This window comes from Manis pentadactyla, chromosome 3, assembly GCF_030020395.1.
Source record: "Manis pentadactyla isolate mManPen7 chromosome 3, mManPen7.hap1, whole genome shotgun sequence".
NCBI classification, from domain to species: domain Eukaryota; kingdom Metazoa; phylum Chordata; class Mammalia; order Pholidota; family Manidae; genus Manis; species Manis pentadactyla.
In genome coordinates this window covers 62,140,567-62,161,963 of record NC_080021.1, presented here as the reverse complement: position 1 = coordinate 62,161,963, position 21,397 = coordinate 62,140,567, and the positions used below count along the sequence as shown (strand labels likewise).

Genomic DNA, 21,397 nt, shown 5'->3' with positions numbered 1-21,397 from the left:
AGTTTTGAAAACCTACCTAGTATATTTATGTTCATATGTTATGTGCTTTTTTATGTTGTCAAAATCATTAAATTTTTTATCCAAATAATAACATTATAAAATAAGTATTTTAGGAACAGTAGCTTGTATATAGAATAGAGTTAGCATGATGAAATGGATGGAAAAAGTGGAAACACTGAGAGGCTGCTACAATAACCCATATAGGCAGTAATTTCCTCTTGAGTTAGGAAGACAGTAGGAATGGATAGGTAAGAATAAATAAGAAATGTGTTATTTTGGGTGATTAAAATATGACTTAGTTATTGAATTGATAAGATTAAAGTAGACTGAATTTGCTCTAAGATTATATACATATGTATATGTGATATTCTATGTATAATGTAGAATAACTATACCAAAATAAAATTAGAGAAATCAGAAAGGAAGGCTTTTTGGTTTTCCCTTTATATATAAAACTATATTGACCTAGAAATACATCTAGATCTATAGATACAGATAAAGTGCAATGACCTGTTTCATAATAATGGAAGAGTTTTGGAATACTATTCTTGGGAATTTTAATATTCTTAGTGTGATTTTAATGAATCAAAACATCCAGAATCTTCTCCATTAGTATTTCAGTCTTAATAGATAAATGTTATCATATCCAAATTACCTCTGGAACCTGGAAAGACTTGGATTTACTCATCTGACCCTTCACCTCTAAGCCAACTGGTTCTACAGGCTTACCTGGGACATTTTATTAACTTCACAGTAATAAGACTGAATTTTTTTGTCCCCACTTTTATTATTGTGGAAAAGTTTTATTGTATGTGGCAGAAAAGCATTCTAGGGGGAAAAGGATTAATCAAAAATTGGGGATTTAAAATTATATTTTGCAATGGAGTAATCACTGTAACAAAAGTTTGGAATAATAATCTTAAATAGTGATAGTGATTTAAAACATACATGAGATTCCTAAAAGGAAAAAAAACATCAGAGAACTGAAGAATGAACTCTTATGAGGTGGATAAGGAAGAGGGAGAAAAGGGAGTTGCCACACAGGTAAAGTAGGAACCAGGATAATACAATTTTAAATAAAAATTATATTTGTGTCAGAGGTAGATTTCAAATGAAGCTCATGAAATTTACATTTCAGGGCATGTCATTTGTATGAACACCTTCTAGGGCCCCTCAAAAATTGAGCTGGAACCTTGTCAATGTATTTCTAGGAGTTCATTCCTCTTCAAGACCTCCTCAACTCTGTGTAAGCTTCAGCTCTATGAGAAATAGGTCAACCGCTGGGAAGTTTCACTCAGCATTTCTTTCCTACTTGCTATTATTTTTTACTTATTTTCATTTAAAATATAGTAGTAATACGATAAAAAATTATTCTGATATGCCCTTAGCACTTATGCAAAACATGTTTTTTTGCCCCTAGTATTTTGATACAAATACATATTGAATTGATTTAAGTTCTGTATTCATGAGTACTTAAACATTTACAGAAGTCCATATTTCTAACCTTAGTTGTTTGTTCTTTTTCTTCTTTTCCTTTTTTTTTGTTATTATTTACCATAACAGAAGGGAGAACAGTTAGAACATGGGACCTGCTATCATAGTGCATATTTATCACTGAAAAATTAAATTGCCCCAATTAATGTATGTGTCACAGTGCTTGCCTGAACAAATATTCCATTTACTATCATAACCCAATATTACAGTGAAATTACTGTCTTCTTTTCTTTATTAAAGTTTTAGAATGAGGATTTTTAATTTTAAGGGCCTAGAACTGAAAAGTTACTGTTTGGTTTCCTGTATCAAATAATATTAACATTTGGAGGTTGATTCAACAAAAATGCACAAACCTCATAGGGAATGGACTTATTAATATATATCAATATTTTTCCTTTACATTTAAAACTCAAATACTTATCACAAAAATACATTCACATAGCTTTTTTTAAAGGTTGGCAGTGCCTTAAATTAAAACAGAAACCAAAACTATGTATATATTTGAAAGACTACAAAGGACTTTGTAATTCTCGGAAAGTTATTTTTGCTTCAAACATAATGTTACACTGTCAATGAATAGCTTTCTTTTTATTGCATATCAAAAGCTTCAGTAGTAATGCATGTACATCTAGTACATACATCTATACAGTGGGTCCTCATTATTTGCAGATTCTGTGTTTGAGAATTTGCCAATTTGCTAGAATTTACTTCTAACCCCAAAATCAATACTCAAGGCACTTTTGCATTCATTTGTGAATCTGCTGAGTTGAGTTTAGTGAACATGACCCAGTTGAGGTCAGACAAAGCTCTGCCTTCTTGTTTCAGCTTTCATACTGTACAAGTATCCTTCTCACCACATATTTAGTGCCATGTTTTCCTCATTCTTGTGCTTTTTGTTAGTAATTTTGCTGTTTAAAATGACCTCCAAGTAAAGTACTGAGATGCCATCTAGTATTCCTGGTTGCAAGACGACTGCTCAAACCTTACAGAGAAAGTACACGTGTTAGATAAACTTCTTCCAGGTGTGAGTTAAACGCTTTTGGCTATGGATTCAATGCTAATGAATCAACAATAAATATATTAAATTAAGGGTCTTTATACAGACAGCCACATAAAATAAGGTTATAAAATGATTGGTTGGTGATAATGTGAGTAGAGGCTCTCAGAAACTAACCCTGAGTCTCCCTAGGAGCAACAGTTCAGTGTTTGCTAATTCAGTTTGCAGCAACGTCCCACTGAAATATGTAAGAATAAACAACATTGTAAATTAAGATAGGCATTGAAGAATCAGTGAGTAGAAGGGTTTACTCCTCCTTCTGTCTACCTACAAACCAGTAAGTTTGCTGTTTCAAGGTCTAAATGTATAAAACACTAATTATATTTCTCAATCCAACTTTGTGGATCCCCTGGAAAGACAATGGTTCAATACCCATCTCTTTATAAAGATATAAATCATTATTATTATTGTTGTTGTTGTTGTTACTTGATTGCAAGTTTAATTAGGGTAGGGATTTTCTGTTTGTTTATATTGAAATACTCAGTGACTGGAAAAGTAGTTGACATACAAAATATACTATGTGTTCAGTATCAATGCTATATTCTGTCAAAGTTACTTATTTGCATATCTATTTTATTCACATGTTCAGTAAGTATTTGTAGTGTTCACCATGTAAACACACTATTCTAGACCCTAGAGATACCATCACAAGTAAAGAATATAAAGTCTTTGCATTCATAGAACTTGTCATTTATAGAAAATGTCATTTTAATTTTGTCCTATATTTTATTCCAAAAGAAACACTTCATTATGGTATTTTTAAAAAATCAACCAATATTTCTTCAAAAACAAATTTATCTAAAGAAGGTAAAATATTTAACATCTCAACTTAAGTCAACTGTATACCTACCTTTAATAAATGGAAATGCATATATTATTTAGTTTTATCTAAATTGAATATCTCATTAATATGTTGTTTTCCCTATGTTTATAAAAAAAGCTTTAAGCAAGAATGTTGATCAGTTCTTGACTGTATGACTGGATATGTAATCTATTACCACAGATTTTAAATAAATAATAACATACATGTATGTATGTTTCTGGCTCCCAGATGCTAAAAGTTTATGGTCATTATAATACATTTGTTCAAAATGTTCAAGTCTAACTGTGCACTCAGCATAGTAAAACTGCTGCTATATATCATTAAGCACTATACCTTGTCAGAGCATATTTGAAGGTCCTGGCCCAAACCCATAACTTCCTTCCCTTCATTTTGCATAATGCAGCAATTTTGCTATCAGAGTGCCACCCCAATCTTAAATATTCTGACTAACTTTGCTGAGTTTGCAGTGGCAACAATGATAATATCCACTGTGAAAATGAAATGCAGAAATAGTGACTTTCTAATCCTAACGTTCCTTATATCCAGACTTTTAAAAATTTTCCTTACCAGTATAATCTATATTTCAGTTAATAATTTAGTACTAATCAGCTCCTTATCATCCGAAAAGGAGAGTTTGTTTTTGAATCACAAGGCAACTGACCTTGAATGTGGGTTTAATATATGCAGATTTCTCATATCACCCAGAAGCTTTTATCAAGAGTATTTTCTTGGTTACGTTTAGATCTCAGCTGTGCAATCTTTCTTCTGTCTATCCTAACAGTAACTGATTATGATGCAGTTTCTACTTTTCCTTAGTTTTGAGTTTTACATTTATTTGTATAACTAGTTTTAAATAATAATCTGATATGTTAATGAGAAATTAGGAAAAGTATGAATAGTTGAGGTAAATCATAAATATTATAAACAATAGCAATGTATTTTTAAACTAATTCAGCTATTTCACAAGGTGCTGTATATCTCTGTCCAATTTATTTAGTTTTTACTATAAAATGGCATTTTTAGCAGTGATGTGAGATGTTTTCAGATAAAAGATCTAAAGTAAGGATTTAATCATTTCCTTGGGCTATTGTCATGAACTGGAAAACGATATGAATTGAGCAATGAGCTATGAAATAATTATAATTCTTTAAGGGAGATTATAAAACTATGCAAAAAAGTTCCATGGAAGTTAAGTTTAAATTTTTTTTAATGTTGGCAATTCAAGGATAGGAGTATGTTTCAAAAATAATGATAAAGTAGTCATTTTTTTTAATGTTGGGAATGACATTGGTTTAAATGACCTAATGAGTTATGTGGTTCTGTTGGTCACTGCATGATCATCAGCTGGGTTGAAATAGAAGGAAAAGCATAAGACAAGAAAAAATTGTTTTGTTTATCGAAAAATCATATATAATCTGGGTTTTAAGAAAGGACTTATGAAGCTCTTTGAAAGTAGGATCCCATCACTACAGCCAATTTCAAACTTTTTTCTTTACTTGTCAGTAATAGCAATTTGCTTTGAAGATTAGAATGCCTATTTTTATTTGTTTTAATTCTTTAATATGCTGTTTTCCCTCATCAAAAATAGAAAGAGAAGAGACAATATTTCTATTTTAAAAGAGGAATAATGGTTAGGTTAAGACAGTGGGAGCAAAGAAAATAATGATTTTTTTATTGAAGGTTTTTTTTGAGAAATGAAAGGTGACTTTGCTTTGAATTAATAAGCCGTTTTATTGGATAGAGCTCTCCACTTAATGGCTTCCTGTTTACACTGAAAAATACACTGGTTTAATTTGGATTGTTATTCTTCTTCACTTAACTTTTAGTGATCACATTTGTGTAATCTTTATACTTGAAAAAGTGGAATATGAAAACAAGAAAAACTACTAATGTGCTTTTGGGATTGGTATAGTACTTTTGGTAATGAAAAGTGATCTCAAAGGAGTAAGTTTACAAACAAGTTTTATTAACTATAACTTTCAAATAAAGTGTTTAAATATTGATATTAACATCCTAATTTTTTTTCATGAAAATGCTCTTATGTGATGTAAAACAGAAAACAGGTTAATAAAAAATCAAGATTATTTTCATGAAAATTATTTTATAACTGATTTTTATTAGGCTGTTTTCTATTTTAGTCATGCTGTGAAGGAATGATTAAGTCAAATATAAAGTATAGAATGATTTAACAAGCTTAAGAGTCTTTCAGATAAGATACAAATGTTTCTGCTATTATCTTGAATAGTCAATATGAATTGAGTTGTTGTCTTTAAAAGCTATGTTGTTTTCATTTCTTATGTTGCTTTAAAGAAATTTAAATATAATATTCCACATGGCAGTTTAGAGAACCATTGCTCTCATACACTTTTCAAGTGTATAGCACAAGTATTAAAATGGGGCTTTTATATACAAATAATATTGTTTTTCTCTGGGGTATCTGACCTGATTAGGTGCATCTTAGCCTGCAAACTATGAGGTCATGCTAAAGAACAGTAATATTTTGCTCAGCTTAAAGAACAGATACTGCAAAGTGACCACTGTTAAGAGAGATTTTCAGTAGATCTTAGTTTATTATATTTATTTACATTTTTGGATATAGATTTGTATATTTCTTCTCTAGAAGATGTATGCTAGCTATTATAAATTACTCTTTCAGGAGTTAGTATGACTATTTGGTGTTTCCGCAATTAAACTTAGAATGTAAAACTTAAATTTTAGATGGAAACTGAAAAGTACTCATAACTTTATGTTGAATCTAGGGTTTTAGTAACATAAGTCTCATTTAATTTAAGGATAAATGTTTATCTCCTAGGCATACAATTAATACAGTTTTCCTTGTAACTACTTAAACGATTAATTTAATGTAGCTATGAATTTACCCATAAAAAGTACTTGAGATAGCAATAATGAAAGCTCCCTGGTGTATCCATTGTCTCTTTCCTGAAAAATAACTGAATTTTAATATGAAAATATGTAAACAAATGCCACAACTGTTCAATGTATTAAAGTTTATGTAATTAATTGTATGATTTTATTTTGTTCAACTGTGCCATGGACATGTTTCCAAAAACCTAATTTACTAGTTATGAAAATTCTACAATCACTATTGAATGGAAAACACAAAATATGATTGAGCGTGCTGCTTGCTTTGATTGTGGTACAAAATTAAAAGTCCAAAAGTAAGCATGACTAAAATTGTTTCTCTGTGGCATTTTCTTCTTCTTTACTCTCTCTTTCTTCCTTTCTCATCCACCTCATTGTCCTTCCCTACTACTCTTTAAGCAAATTAAAATATTCTGGATTTAGCCTAATTAATTTTAGAAGTAGGATTTGTCATAAGGAAGAACATAAGTATTTATAAATACAAGTTATCTCGTGTTCAACTCAATACAAGAGAAATTCCAATCTCCACTTTGCCAACTCCTGGATTAACTCAAGTCCTCAACTTCCTTTGAGGAACATATTAATTAGTTTGCAGGGTAGGCTAACTTCCTTGAGTGATAGGCACCTTTTATTAAAAGCATTAATTGTTTTATTTTGCAATTCTCTGATTATTTTCCCATGATGTAGTTCAGTTCTTCTTTGTAAATCTTTTTATTTTATTTTATTTTATTATTTTACTTTATTTTATTTTATTTTATTAGTTTTATTTTATTTTTTAATTTTATTGTGATAAGAACATTTGACCTGGGATCTACCCTTTCAGCAATATTTTAAAAGTACAATGCATTACTCTTGATTGGTACAATGTTGTATAGCAGATCTCTACTTATTTTTCTTGCTTACTTGAAATTGTAGACCCTTTTATTAGTAACTCCCCACTTCTCCCTCTCTGGCCTCTGGCAACCACCATTCCTCTCTTAAACCAATGAGTCTGCCTACTTTAGATTTCTCATATTAATGGAATCATCTAGTATTTGTCTCTTGTGACTGGCTTATTTTACTTAGAATAATATTTTTTAAGGTTCATCCATGTTTAGTATGTATCAGTAGTTCATTCCTTTTTAAGGCTGAATAGTATTCCATTGCATACCAGATTTTCTTTATCTATTCATCCATTGATGGACATTCATTGATTGGTCATTGTGAATAGAGCAGCAGTGTTCCCTTACCATCTTACCAACTTTATATAAATATCAAGGATCATTTGTATTTGTTACCTAGCATTTTAATATCATTTCTTATTATTTCATTTCATAATTTAGTCAAATATTGCATAGTCTAATGAAACATACATGTTAAGAGAGATTTTTCTCTTAAACCAAGGGGAAATTTTGGAAGTAGAAAAGATGTGCAGATAGCTCAAAACAATGCTGTCATGGCTTTATTGTTCTACTCAATTCTGGCCCCATGGGTGGCCTCGCTACTGGATCAGGACATTCCACTTGAAGGATATTCCACTAGTGGCTACTTGGATCTTTGCTGATATGAATGTGTAGGCTGTTCTACCCCCAAATATTATCCTTATAATGAAGAATGCTACAGATTATGAAGGCAAGAGGACTATTCCAATGATCACTGTTTAATTTAGTAAATCTGACTGCTAAAATGACTTTGTGCTATTTTCTTCACAATTCTTCACATGGCTTTTAGTTTAAGTGGCCAAAATTCTCAGATGAAAAATGTAATAATTTCTAAGATACAATATTTACAAGGCTTATGGTATTCAGAAATTGAATGAAAAATATTACTTTGCCATAAACTTTACTACATGAGGAATATGAAATTCTGACTTTCTAGGGCAAATGTAGGTGGAATTCTTTCTTGGAATATAAAACCAATAAACATATTATCAGAAGTAAAATATAATCATTGAATACTATCTTCTAAATGTCCCCAAACTCTTAATGTTCCTTGTCACGTGTACTTAGAAAAGATACAGTGTGCTGTATGGAAGTTAGATATTGGAAGATTGATGATGGGAATGTGTAGATCCACATGTTAGGGAAAATTTTATTTCATTATAGTGCCTAAAATGTAATAGGCCTAAAATGTATAGTGCCTAAAATGAAACCTCATTCATGTAACAACTATTTATTGAATGCGTACAATATACTAGGCAACTATACTGGCTCTGCCCGTGGGAAGTTTACAAATATGCAAGGGACTCATAAATTGATAGTTAAAAGGAATATGGCAAATTCTGTATTAGGGTTCTGCCTAGGCTGCTACTGGAATGTATCACAAATCCATTTCAAATTACAAAGTTGTTTACCTCCAGCATAAACAAAGTTAGCTTTATTCTACAGATAAGAAAACTTGAAATTGTTAACTGCTTATGTTAAGTGTTAAGTGTTAACTTACAGTCTTGACCAAATTTAAAGCAGTAGAGTCCCAACAGTATATGATTTCCAACCCCTTCAATGGGATAATTGCAACTTAAAAACCTGAGTCTTTTTTCTATTTTGAATCCTTTTAATGACATCATTTATTGCCTACTGGGAACCAATTTAGGAAATTAGTCCACTGAGCACTTCAGATAAGGCAATTCCATGAAGCATTCCAAGATTATCACAAGGAATTGCTTTCGTATGCCATAAAAGAAAAGAAATAAGCAGAATATGGCCTGCTGAAGGAGTTTACAGTTTTACAGCTCCTCCCACTGTAGCACATAAGTCACTCAGTTACAGTTAGCTTTGGATTATCACTCACAGATTGAAAGTCAACAGCCATCACACACTCTGGGCCTGTGGGTGCCACTTGTATGTGCATTTCTAAATCAATGATGAGGGTATCGGAACCGATACTGGACATGGAGATGGCAAATTACAGCGAAGTTTTGGACCCAACTTATACAACATTGGAATTTGACACTATGCAGATCCTGTATAATTCAAATGGTGAGTTCTCATCTGTTTGTAGCTATCAAGAAAAGTAAGTATAATGGGAGAAGTAAAACTGAGCTCTCCAGGTGGCAACTTCATGTTTCACTGCTGGAGAATTCAGGGCTTGCTTTTTAAGGCCACAAATCTGAGCTTTTGCACTTCATCACAAAATTTAATTAATAATGCTATTGCTTTTTATGTTTGAGATTGAAAAAGCTTAATTAAGTGTAATAAAGTAACCTCAGAATTCTGTCATGAGCCATCTAGGTAAAAAGAGTAGTTTGAGTAGTTCTTTTGTTTACTATGAATCACAGTAATAGGTAATATTGGCAGATGGGCTGTAATATATATTTTCTATGCAATATTTAATGTGACACATGGAGCAAAGTTTCCATAGAACACTGAAGTCTTACTATCTTTCATAGTTCCAGTTCTCAATTCCTGCCGATGAGACACTACATTTAAAATCTTCATCAAGTTTTTGCATTGAACACAAATGTGAAAGGAAATAAAGGCTTATAGTAGAACCTCACTTGACAAGCTAATGTTTAGCCTCACAAGCTCTAGGTGTTTATCTACTGTAACATTTTAACTTTAAATAAGACATGAATATTTTAGGATTCATATCTTTACATAATATAATTTACAATTGGCTTTGACTTTAGATCTTTTTTCAAATAAAAATCTGGTTCAGGTTCAGTTATAACTGTTGGAACTCTTAAAATCTAGTAATTATGTATGTTTTGCAAAATGTGTGAATGTGTGTGTGTGTCTGTGTGTGTGTGTTTAGTTCAGGATTGAGAATGGATCCTGTACTCAGGATCTCTATGGCTTTTATTCTGTACAATTTCTGACTGCTTTTATATTTATAATAAATAATAGCTTACTAATAGGAAGGTTTTTAAAAAATTGTCAGAAGATGAATTCTGAAATTTTAGCACAAAGAGTTAAGTGTACCTGTAGTACAAATCTTAGGAAGTCACTATTTTGATTTCTTATGTTTAGATTTGATTAGAGATATTTAATAGAGTATCTCAGTAGAATTATGAGTTCTTAAAAAGACAATAGAATAGTCTATAGTCTATTTTACCATAAATATTCACTAAAACAACTGACTTTTCAGTGTTGTCCACCATGTTTTCTAATCATGTTAATAATATGTAAGTTTGGCATTAAATTTGAAGCAGGAGTTGAATATTTTTCTGCATTTCCACAAAATCTCCCAGAAAACAATCAATATTTTACACTTCTGTTTTATTCCTAACATCTATTTTATTTTACCAAAACAAAAATTTCTAGCTTTAAATTCTATAACATCATACTTAACCTTAAGAATATTCTCATTAAGACTTTCTTTTTAGCTTTGTGAAATTATGTGTGATAATATTTTTCTACTCAGAAGTATTAGTAAGCAGAATTTGTGTTGTCACAGAATGTAATTGAATTATGACAACCTTTAATTTTTCCTTTTGTTATATTGAAGATAATAATGAAGTATTATTTTGTTTATTTTATTATACAATTTTATGATAAATTAATTTTAATATATATCACCTTATATTCAATATCTTTTGCATACATTAAAGATGTAGTCAACAGTATTAACTAATTTAAGACATATTTAAGTAAAAATAACTATCTAGATTCTTTTAAGCCTTTTTCTTCAAAACTATATATTAGATGCTCACTTTATGCCAGATACAGTTCCAAGAGCTGGAGATATGAATAAGACAGATAAATTTTCTTGACAACATTAAGTTCTTATATGGGCAAAGATGGGTAAAAAATGAACAGAACAGATACATAATGTAATTTTAGACCAAGAAGTAGCTATTACAAAAATTAACCAGGTTTTACTTAAAGGACAGATGAGAGATAAGTTTTAAATGTGTATCCTGAGAATATTTCACAGGAAATGTGAGGTTTGAGAAGAAATCAGATGCCAGCCCAAAGAAATTCTTGAGGAAGAACTTTCCTTTGAGGCAGAAGGGACAGCAAGGGTATAAACTTTTAGATGGGACACATTTCAAGGGAAAAGGGCAGCATTGCTGGAGAATAATTATGAACAGGCTGAGAAGTAGTACCAGGTAATGGTATCAGTGAGGCAGGAGGGGGCTTTATCATGCAGGGTTTTCCAGGCTATGGTAGGATGTGTCGGTTTTAAGTGTTGGGAACAGAAGGCTAATGTGGCATGACTTTCTCATGCCAAGAGCACTTTGGGGTAATAAACAGTAGAGGGGCAAGGGTGAAAATAGAGAAAATAGATAAGAGGCTATTGCAATAATCCAGGGTAAGGATTATGTTCATTTGGATAATGGTGGCCATGAAGAGTGAAAAGTTGTGGATCTGATATGTATATTAAATATGGAATTACTGTTGGATTGGATATCAGCATTGAAGGAGAGAATGCAATGAACACGACCATATCATTGGCCCTATGTGCTGGTACCATTGACTGGCATAGGGTCAGCTGAAGGGAGACCAAAGCCTAGGGGAAAAATAAAAAAGTTCTGCTTTGTTACATTAATTTGCAATTCCTATTAAACATCAAAGGGAAGTTGTTAAATAGGTATTTGGGCATTTCAGACTGATACCCATGGGAGACGTCAGGGCTTGAGATAAAATTTGGGGATATTTCATCATTCCAATGATATTTAATGTCATGGCACTGGATGAGCTTCCCTTGGCAAAAAGTGTAGCTGGGGACTGAGCCCTTTGGCATCCCAAAGTTTAATCACTAGAAATATGAGAGGGCAGATTGGAATGCAGACCAACAAAGCAGCCAGTGGTTAAAAAGGAGAACACTGGTGGGCACCCAGAAACCATGGGATGGGTTCTGTTAAGCCTATGAATAATTGAGGCAGTTTAAACCAGAAATACTTCATATGAACTCAAACCCTACTCTTCCTTTTCCTTTAGCAGACAGTTCTGCCCCGGAGACGACAAGTATGAACACCACAGAGAACGGTGTCAACTGCCTATGTGCCATATGTGGGGACAGGGCGACAGGAAAGCACTATGGAGCATCAAGCTGTGATGGGTGCAAGGGCTTCTTCAGACGCAGCATCCGCAAGAGTCACATTTACTCCTGCAGGTATTTGAGACATTCCTTTTAGGAGGAGGTTGTGTGAGAATGTGTGGGTGTATATGCAAGATACATTCACACAAGTGGTTCTTTTTTATGAAGTGTTTGACTTACAAAATGTATATAAAAATATCCACACACCACCCACCCTAGACCCATATGGCTGAAGCCTCCAGTGGACACCTCCCTTTTCACTTTCTTTTTCTCCCCTCTCTCCCAGAGGTAACTGCTATCTGAAATTTGGTGTTTTTCCTTTCCTTGTGTCTTTTAATTGTTTTTGCCACATGTTCATATACCAATAGATGTATTTAAATCTGTATTCAAATGGTTTCACAATGTGTGTATTTTTTTGCATATTGATTTGATTTTTTAGCATCATTACATTCTGAGTCCTTTAAAACAAAAACTACAAGCATGTAGATGATTTGGGTAGCTATTAATACTGATGGGTGAAATTAAATTGTTGGTCATGAAATTTTGGTGTTCTCATGCTACAATTTTGCCATTGAATTTAATGTTTTGTCTAAAACTTACTTAACTATGTTGTACAAGCCACACATTTCTACTAGAATTTTTAAAAAATAGTATCTTGTCAACATCATAGTACAATTTAGGATGAGATTGTCCTCCTTCAGTGTTCAGCATGGCAGTTCTTGAATGCAGAGTACATCCATGTTAAAAATGGGCTATTAAAAGATAGGTTTGACAAAAAAATCTGTGTTTGCTGTTTCAATTAAAGGCATGCATAGGATTGTTTTGTTGTTTAGGAACAATCGAACATTTGGAAAGAAGTTAATTTTCTCACAATATGACGCCACTTGATTTCTAGATGTGTGGAAAAAGTTAATATATAACTCCCCAAATATCTAATTAGTGTTCTCTAGCAATTTTTCCAGGAGAGTTTAAAGTAGGTTAAAAAGTATAAATCATCCACTTTAAAACCTTCTTGGAAAAGAAAAATAATTTTAGATGGGTTTTGCTTTTATGTACATCAAAACTTAGAAATATGAAAGTAGACCAAGTAGATTTCCTTCACCAAAAACATTTTCTCTATGATTACATTAAATATTGAGTGCTTCTTAAAAAAATTAACAACTAAAATAGAAACATAATAACATGTAAACAAAAGTTTTTTGGCACGTGTCCTGTCAAAGGTGAAATACGTGTGTGTGTGTATGTGTGTGTGTGTGTGTGTGTGTGTGTGTGTATGTATGAAAAAGTGGTGAACCAAACAACTAAATCCAACAAAAACTTTCAAGAATCAGAGAACATCAGCACCAAGGGCTTTCAAGATTTCCACCGGGAAAGACAAAAGTGCTAACGGAGGTTCCCATAGCAACTTCTGGAATTTAAAAAATATTCCAACAACATGTACCGTTTAACTCCTCACACCTTCCCATCATGAACACTGTTAGCAACTTAGTCTTCTTTACACATCTTGATATTTAAAAAATGTTACAATTTTCCACTGAGAAATTAGTTATTATATTGGTACAAGTTTAGGGGCAGAAAGGGTTTTTGAACTCAGGTTTTGGCCTCGAATTTATCTATTTTCTTAGATTTACAGATTTCATTTCCATTCTGTTCCATCACACTGAAGTCGAGCTTTCCTTCCTGAAACACTTTAAATTTGCTCCTCAATACTTCTCACATTGTATCTTTTATTATGGCTTTCTGTAAACTTGTATGTGTACTCTATGGATTGCAGTTTCCTTGAATGGAGGAGACAGATCATATTCTTCTGTTTAATCCCTACACCAGGATCTTGTACACAGTAGGTTCTCAGTAATACATTTATTCAATTTTTGCATTAATTTAATGTTAATCGGATGTGTTCTCCTGTTGTGTTTGTTGGTAATCTGGTCCCATATCTGGAGTGTCCTGTCAAATGAATAATGCTTTTGTTCTCATCCTGCAAGTAAATCTCTCTCAGCTCAATTCATTTACAGTAGGCTTTATCTTCATTCGATTCTAAGTGGCCACCCATATATTTTAGAAGAAATACCTTCTTTTACTAGATCACAAAGTATATTCTTTAATTTTCATCATTAATAACCAACTACAAATAATCAGATATATATTATAGGTAATTTTATGCAATAATTTGAAGAAATGCTATTGTTCACTATATGATTAATATTTGCCCCAAATTTTTTAAATACATTCATAAAACTACCTTTAGCAGCAGGTCCTCCCTATTTGGCAATTATGAATTAACTGGGGATGTCAAATAACATTCCTGAGTTCTATTGAGTGTAAGTGGTGGACTTGGAAATCAAGCTCAGTTCTAATTCCAGAGATTACATTTTTTATGTGTACAAGTCAGTTTTTCAGTAATTTCACAGAGTTGTGCAACTATCACTACAATCAGTCAATCAACTTAAAACATTTTCTTCAAACTGTAAAGAAACATTGTGCCATTTAGTGGTCTCTCCCCATTTTCCCCTACTCCCTCCCCACCAGCATTAGGCAACTACTAAAATACTTTCTGTTTCTATAGATTTGTCTCTTCTGGAGATTCAACGTGAATGAAATTATACAACATGTGGACTTTTGTGTCTGACTTCTTTCATTTAGAATAGTGTTTTCAAGGTTCATCCATATTGTAGCATGAATCAGAACTTCATCCCTGTTTCTTGCCAAATAATAATATCCATTGTGTGGGCATTCCACATTTTGTTTGCCTATTAGTCAGCTGATGGGTAATGGATCCCCAAATTTTCATTATGAATAATACTTCTGTGGACATCTGTGTACAAGTTTTTGTGTGAACATAGGTTTTCATTTCTCTCTGTTAGATACCTAGGAGTGGAATTGCTGCATCATATGGTAACTCTTATGATTAACTTTTTAAGAAAGTGCCAAACTTTTTTCCTAAGCAGATGCATCATTTTATATTATAACCAGCAGTGTAGGAGGGTTCCAAATTTTTCACATATCAACACTTGTCTGTTTTTTTTCCTGATTTTAGCCATTTAGTGGGTGTAAAGTGGTACCAAGTTGTGCATATACTATACTCACAATGCTCTTCTCAACTGCCTCTTTATATGTAATTTGATATTTAGAGTAACTTCAATTGGATGTGAAGTGCATTTAAAATTAATAGAAGAATACTTAAAAAAAAACAAGCTTGAAAGTGCAGAGCATTGAAGTTCTGATATGTTCTCCATTGCACTGGAATCACTTAGCACTGAGCAATTAGTATTCACATGCCAAAGATTTTTGAACTAGGTTTGGTTTTCGTGACTCATAATAGAAATGATCATGTATATTGGCCAAAAGTGAGATATCATTCAGTTTTATTTTATCATAAAGACGTCATGAGAGGTGTGTCTTAGAGTTCCATGTCATGTGCATGCTGATCATGAGACTGAAAAAGTTGTAGTTAATTGTTCTTACATGTTCTTTTCATCAGGCTGAATTTGACCATACTTATGTGAAGTCTACCTATTTGCTTTTCTTTGATAAATAATAGTTCTCTGCAAACTAATATAACTTTTTTGATATTATAGGTTCAGTCGGCAATGTGTTGTTGACAAGGACAAAAGGAATCAATGTAGATACTGTCGATTAAGGAAGTGTTTTAGAGCAGGAATGAAAAAAGAAGGTAATAATATATAATATGTAATAACTAATTAACATTATTGATGAAGAGTGTTATACGCACACATTCTCATTTAATCACAATAATCTTTTCACATGAGTTCTTATCTTCCTTAATTTTTCTCAATGAAGAATCTACAGTTCCTGGAGGTTAAGAATTTACTCATGGACACTAACACCCAGGTAGTAAGTGGTAGAGCCAGTCTTTATCTGATGATTGTCTGATTCCAGACACTATATTCTCCGCTAGCCTCTGGCAACAAAATTATTGTCTAAATTATTGTCTAAATAATATTTCAATGTCCTGTTCAAAAGATAAATGGCAAAATCAATTAATACACTGAAATTGTAAATGTATTTTTAAACACATTTCTTTATTATCAATAACAATTGATAATCTTTATTCATTTCATAAGCATTAAGTGAGCATTGACTCTTCATGTAATCATTTAGTTATTTGATAAATATTTATTAAACAGCACTACTTTTCAAAAATTGTTCTGGATGCTGAGGTTTCAATAGTGAACATAACAGACAAAATAATCCCACCTCTCATGGAGCATATATTCCATTGAGAGATATAGACAGTAGACTAGATATTCTATTTTAGTGTGCACTAATTTCATTTTGAACATATTTAATAATCTGATTATGTATATTACCCTTCTTTCTAAATATGGCTAATTTAGAAATGAATGTGTTGAACACATTTAAATGTGAGGCAGAGAATAGGTGCTACAAGATTTTGCGCTTATCAGTTTTGCTACATTCTTATACCTGTCATATACAAAGAGATTTTTCAGAACTATTTGCCAACTATAAAAAAATTAAATTAGATCACTATACTACAGAAATGTTAAATGTATCGAATCTATCTTGAACATAACTAGTTTTTTCTTTGTCACTCAATATTCATTAAAGAGACAAAAATTCCATTAATTTCATTCAGACTGCTAGTCTCAAAGAGAAGGCAAAATAAAGCTCACAGAATTTAAAGAGAAGCACTTTATCATTTCAAAATGACATTTCTTATGGCATATTTAGTAACTTATGGGATTAATTTCATACTTTGTTAATCATCTTCATCTATTTCTACTTGAAAAAGTACAAGCAAATCACAATCTATATTTCCTTTAAGAGTTTTCCAGTATGTGAAATACAGTTTTCAAAAATACTGAAATTATACTTTTTACTGTCCATAGAATGATGCATTAGTTTTTCCTAAATAGATTAGGAAGTAACTTTTCAGTTTCAAAGTAAATATATTTTCATTATTTACAGTAATACCATAATATCAAAAATAGTTAGATGGGAATATATATAAACATGGTTTTATATCAAAAAATGATAGCAGTAAAAAGTTTACAGATGTTCATATCTTTTTAGCATTTTTCTAAAGATTGATCATCTAAATGAAACTCATAAAAGCATAGCTTACACTTTAATTTTTTATATCCACATATGCATGTACATTTGATTTAGTAGAGGCTGAAAATCAATGACAATTTCTGTTAAAAAAAAAGAGAAAGGACAGAGAGAGAGTAAGCTACCAGTAAATATGATTTTAAAATGAAATATTAATTATTCACTCCAACTTAAAGATTACTCACTCTTAAAGACAAAAGTAGTATTTTTCAAATTAATGAACTGATCATTAACAGTAAGTTTTGGGTAGATAGTAGATTTTGGCATAGAAATTGGTGAATTTCTTTAATAAAAGAAAAATTGCATTAAAAATTCTGATAGTTTAATGTCTTATCTTTCCAGCAGAGCAGGGAGAGCATTACCCTAAATAATACAGGTGTTACAGGTCTTGTTTTTGTCCTTTTTTGGTTAGCAGAAGATAATTTTACCTTAAGTTTGAAATCCAATTTTGCTATCTTATATAGTATTCTTTATATAACATATACACAAATTAATATTCTCCCTCTCACGCTTCCTTATATTTAATGTGTAGTTTTCAAAAAGGAATTTAGGAATACATATTATTCTTTCTTTCCTTTCTGAAACAAGCTGATCTACTTCTCTTAGAAACCTTTTATATAATACTTGAGATTTCTTCACCCATCCAAAATGCTGATATTTAAACCTCAATCTTCTCAGAAGAGACCCACTGCTGCAAATTCTGTTTTATTAATGTATGTAAACTGTCCTGAGGACATTGTTTTGTAAGAGATCATAGGATCATAATCATAAAATCACCTTAACCAAAATAAAATAAATGTACTTTCCTTTTTTGCTAATACATGGAGGTTTCAGACTCTATGACTCATATCTTCCAACAGCGAATACACTCGTATCTTTAACCAGGCCTGTCTCATAGGCGATACTCTTCCTCTAGTTATCTTACAGTTTTTATTAACTTTGAGGAAACGGAAAGCCACCATCCTAGTAAAAACCCAGGGTGGCTGAACTGGCTGATCTAACCCTTTCAACACGCGTGCCATCGTGAGGACCCAAAAGGCAGTATTTTATGAGCTCTGGGAACACGCCTGGTTCATTCTGCTTTCACGAGTGGCACAGAATGAGAAATATCTCCATCACACTTCTCCCTCCTCACCCCCCGGCCCCAGCTTCAGGTCTTTCAGAAACTTCCCTTCTCACTTTTATACTTCTGTATTTTTTACTTCAAACTGTATATCCTGACACATACTGAAGAGAGCCAACTAACAAATACTGTGATTTCCCCTCCCCCAGCCGTGCAGAACGAGCGCGACCGAATCAGCACCCGGAGGAGCACGTTTGACTGCGGCAGCATCCCGTCCATCAACGCCCTGGCGCAGGCGGAAGTGCGGTCTCGCCAGGTACCTACCTGCCAGGCCCGCGGCCGCCCTGCTCGCAAGAACCAAATGTCTGTGTGGCACAGGGCTGAGATGCTCCACGTTCATTCACATGTGCTCGTTGATAAAATTAACTAACATCCATGAGAATTCAGGAATTTCACTTTGAAAATACTGGTTAGACTGTTGACTCGATTTTGACTTTTCCTGGACAAGTTCCTAATTCTTAAATGGAAAAATGAAATGCATTTCAGTCCAAGATTGTTTAAAAACAATTTGTTAACAAGGTTGATTTCAAATATTTGATGTGTAGCACGTTCTCGGGGCAGGACTGTTTTATTGGCTGAATCTGTAAAGTCAGGTACCACAACTTTCATCAGGGAGTTTGGCTGATACCTATCATCGGAGCTTCCTTTCTTGGAAATAACTCTGGACTCAAGAACGCACTTTGGTACCTACTTTGGAAACAGGTGTTTAAGGAAAGAGCCAGAATTCAGAAAACAGAGAAGAAAGAGTTTATTTTAAATTTCTAGAATGAGTGTATCCATTCCCAAGTTAAAAAATAAGGGTCCTAAGTTATATACTTAAAAATAAATCAATAAATCACTTGATCAAATAAAGAAACCCTTTGAAGATGGATTATTTTAGTGTCGCCACCAATAGAATTGTCAATGTTACTTCTCTATTGTAAAGCAAATATGAAGTAGCTAACTATTAATCAGGTCCTATAATGAGTCAATGTAACTACTTTCGTTTTTGATAACACAAGGGTAATGTGACGAGGTGAACATCACTATTATTATCACCATTACTTGAAGATTACTTGATGGTCCTATAAAGCACTTAAAGAGCAGCTTATAGGAAAGCTGTGAGGAAATACACATCACTATAGGACACATATGCACGCACACATATTCAAAAATAACGTTTATAAGAAATTTGAGAAAGTGATTTTTTTATGCAAAAAAGAATTTTAGCACCACCTATTTTTCTATAGTTTAAAATTATGTATTTTTAAATTGTTATATCTTAAGCTTTTTAATGTTGCTGAGTCAAAGGTTGGTTTCTTCATGTTATTTTGATGGGCTTCCATTTAAAGCAGCAACATAATTAGTTCTGGCTTCTTGTCTAAATCTTTTTCTTTCCAGTTTGAAAAATTATCCAATGGAAACATTTTCTCCATATATTTCAACAAATTAAAGATGGGCTTTCTTAATGGAAATATTTTTTAATGAAAAATAAGAGCATAGAGCATATTTTATGTGAATACTCCATATCTCTTTATATAGTCATCTTGAATTATGAAGCTAACTTCCAGTTGTGTGTCTCATTTTACAGATTTGGTCAGTAAAATGAGATACTGCTCCCAGAGCATGGTACTAGATAGTGAATGTTTTCAGTTTGCTTCGTACTGGTAGGTATTTTGTGAATCCATTTTAAGGTGTTTAGCATATTTCAAGACACTGTGATGATAATAGCACCCACTTCAATGGTGTTTCCCTATTTCAGTCACAGAAAAATAGGAATATTGGTCAGATACTTTTTTAAATGATAAATTAATAAGTGTTCTTCTTAATTCTAGATCTCAGTCTCAAGCCCTGGTGCAAGTACTGACATAAATGTTAAGAAAATTGCAAGTATTGGTGATGTTTGTGAATCTATGAAACAGCAACTGTTAGTCTTGGTGGAGTGGGCCAAATATATTCCTGCCTTCTGTGAGTTGCCATTGGATGATCAGGTATAAGTTAAAGATATGATGAATGTTTAAAAAATGTTTTTTGAACTCTACTAAAGTTTTTGTGTTTTTTTAATTAGAATAAATGTACTATATTTGACAAAGGTTAAATTATCTTATGAGAAGGAGATTGGTTTTCTTGTCCATTCCCCTTCTTGTTCCAACAAAAAGATTTAATTTCTCTTTTAGGATCTTGCAGATTTATTGATTGGATGAAGTTGAGCAAGACTCCCTTCTTCGGCCTTGTAGTTTGTAAGGCTTAAGTGAGGGAGAAAGGCCAATAGCAAGTAACTGCCTTCCTGAGTTAAGGTGTTGGGAGAGTAAATGTCTGGGAGGCAAATGGTACACTACTGGGTCTTGGTGTTTACTGAAGGTGCTATATAAAATTCCTCAGAAATGCCAGATCACTCCTAAACAGAAACAACAAAAGTTGTTTTGGTTCTTAGTGGGCACTTTGTGCAACCACATAAAACATTTTGACTTTAATGTTATCAATTTTATTCTAGCATTTACTGTATAAAAATTAAAGGTCTGGCAAAAATGCCTGTAGAATAATGTTCTGAAATATACAGAGAAATAGAATTCAGATAGAATGATCTTGTCGTAATACATATGTTTTCATACTTTGTCATATGTATTTTAATTAATAGTTAAGAAATTTCATTTCCTGTCAATGAAGATTAGATTATTAGTTGGAGATTTACTTGAACTTTTCCATTTAGGTAGCATATAATTTGTAGGTACAAATAACTTGAAGATTTCCAAACACTGAATGCCCCATGATATACATTATAGTCAGTTATATTTTTATACTCTCTGACCAGTGCTCTTTACGACTGATACACAAAAACAAAAACAAAAAATAACCAAAAAGAAAGTTTCATGCTTGTTTAAAAATAAAAGAATGGCAAAATATTTATACAACCAGAAAAAAAAACCATGATCATGGGAAGTTAGCAGTTATATTTCTAGGAGACATTTCACCTGGTGACAAA

The 21,397-nt window shown here is 32.3% G+C and overlaps 1 protein-coding gene across 4 annotated transcripts in view; it reads left to right on the top strand.

Annotated features, from left to right (window-relative positions):
- HNF4G (hepatocyte nuclear factor 4 gamma) overlaps window positions 1–21,397 on the top strand; it is a 123,526-nt gene that overhangs the window by 90,433 nt on the left and 11,696 nt on the right. For 2 of the 4 annotated variants that reach the window (XM_036887515.2, XM_036887514.2), the window contains 4 exons: window positions 12,119–12,293; window positions 15,797–15,891; window positions 18,585–18,691; window positions 20,250–20,405. In XM_036887515.2, coding sequence (XP_036743410.1) covers window positions 12,148–12,293; window positions 15,797–15,891; window positions 18,585–18,691; window positions 20,250–20,405 — 504 coding nt within the window. In that variant the 5' untranslated portion in view covers window positions 12,119–12,147. Of the gene's footprint in view, window positions 1–9,029; window positions 9,215–12,118; window positions 12,294–15,796; window positions 15,892–18,584; window positions 18,692–20,249; window positions 20,406–21,397 lie in introns of those variants that run through there. The other 2 variants (XM_036887513.2, XM_036887512.2) reach the window with 2 other exon arrangements.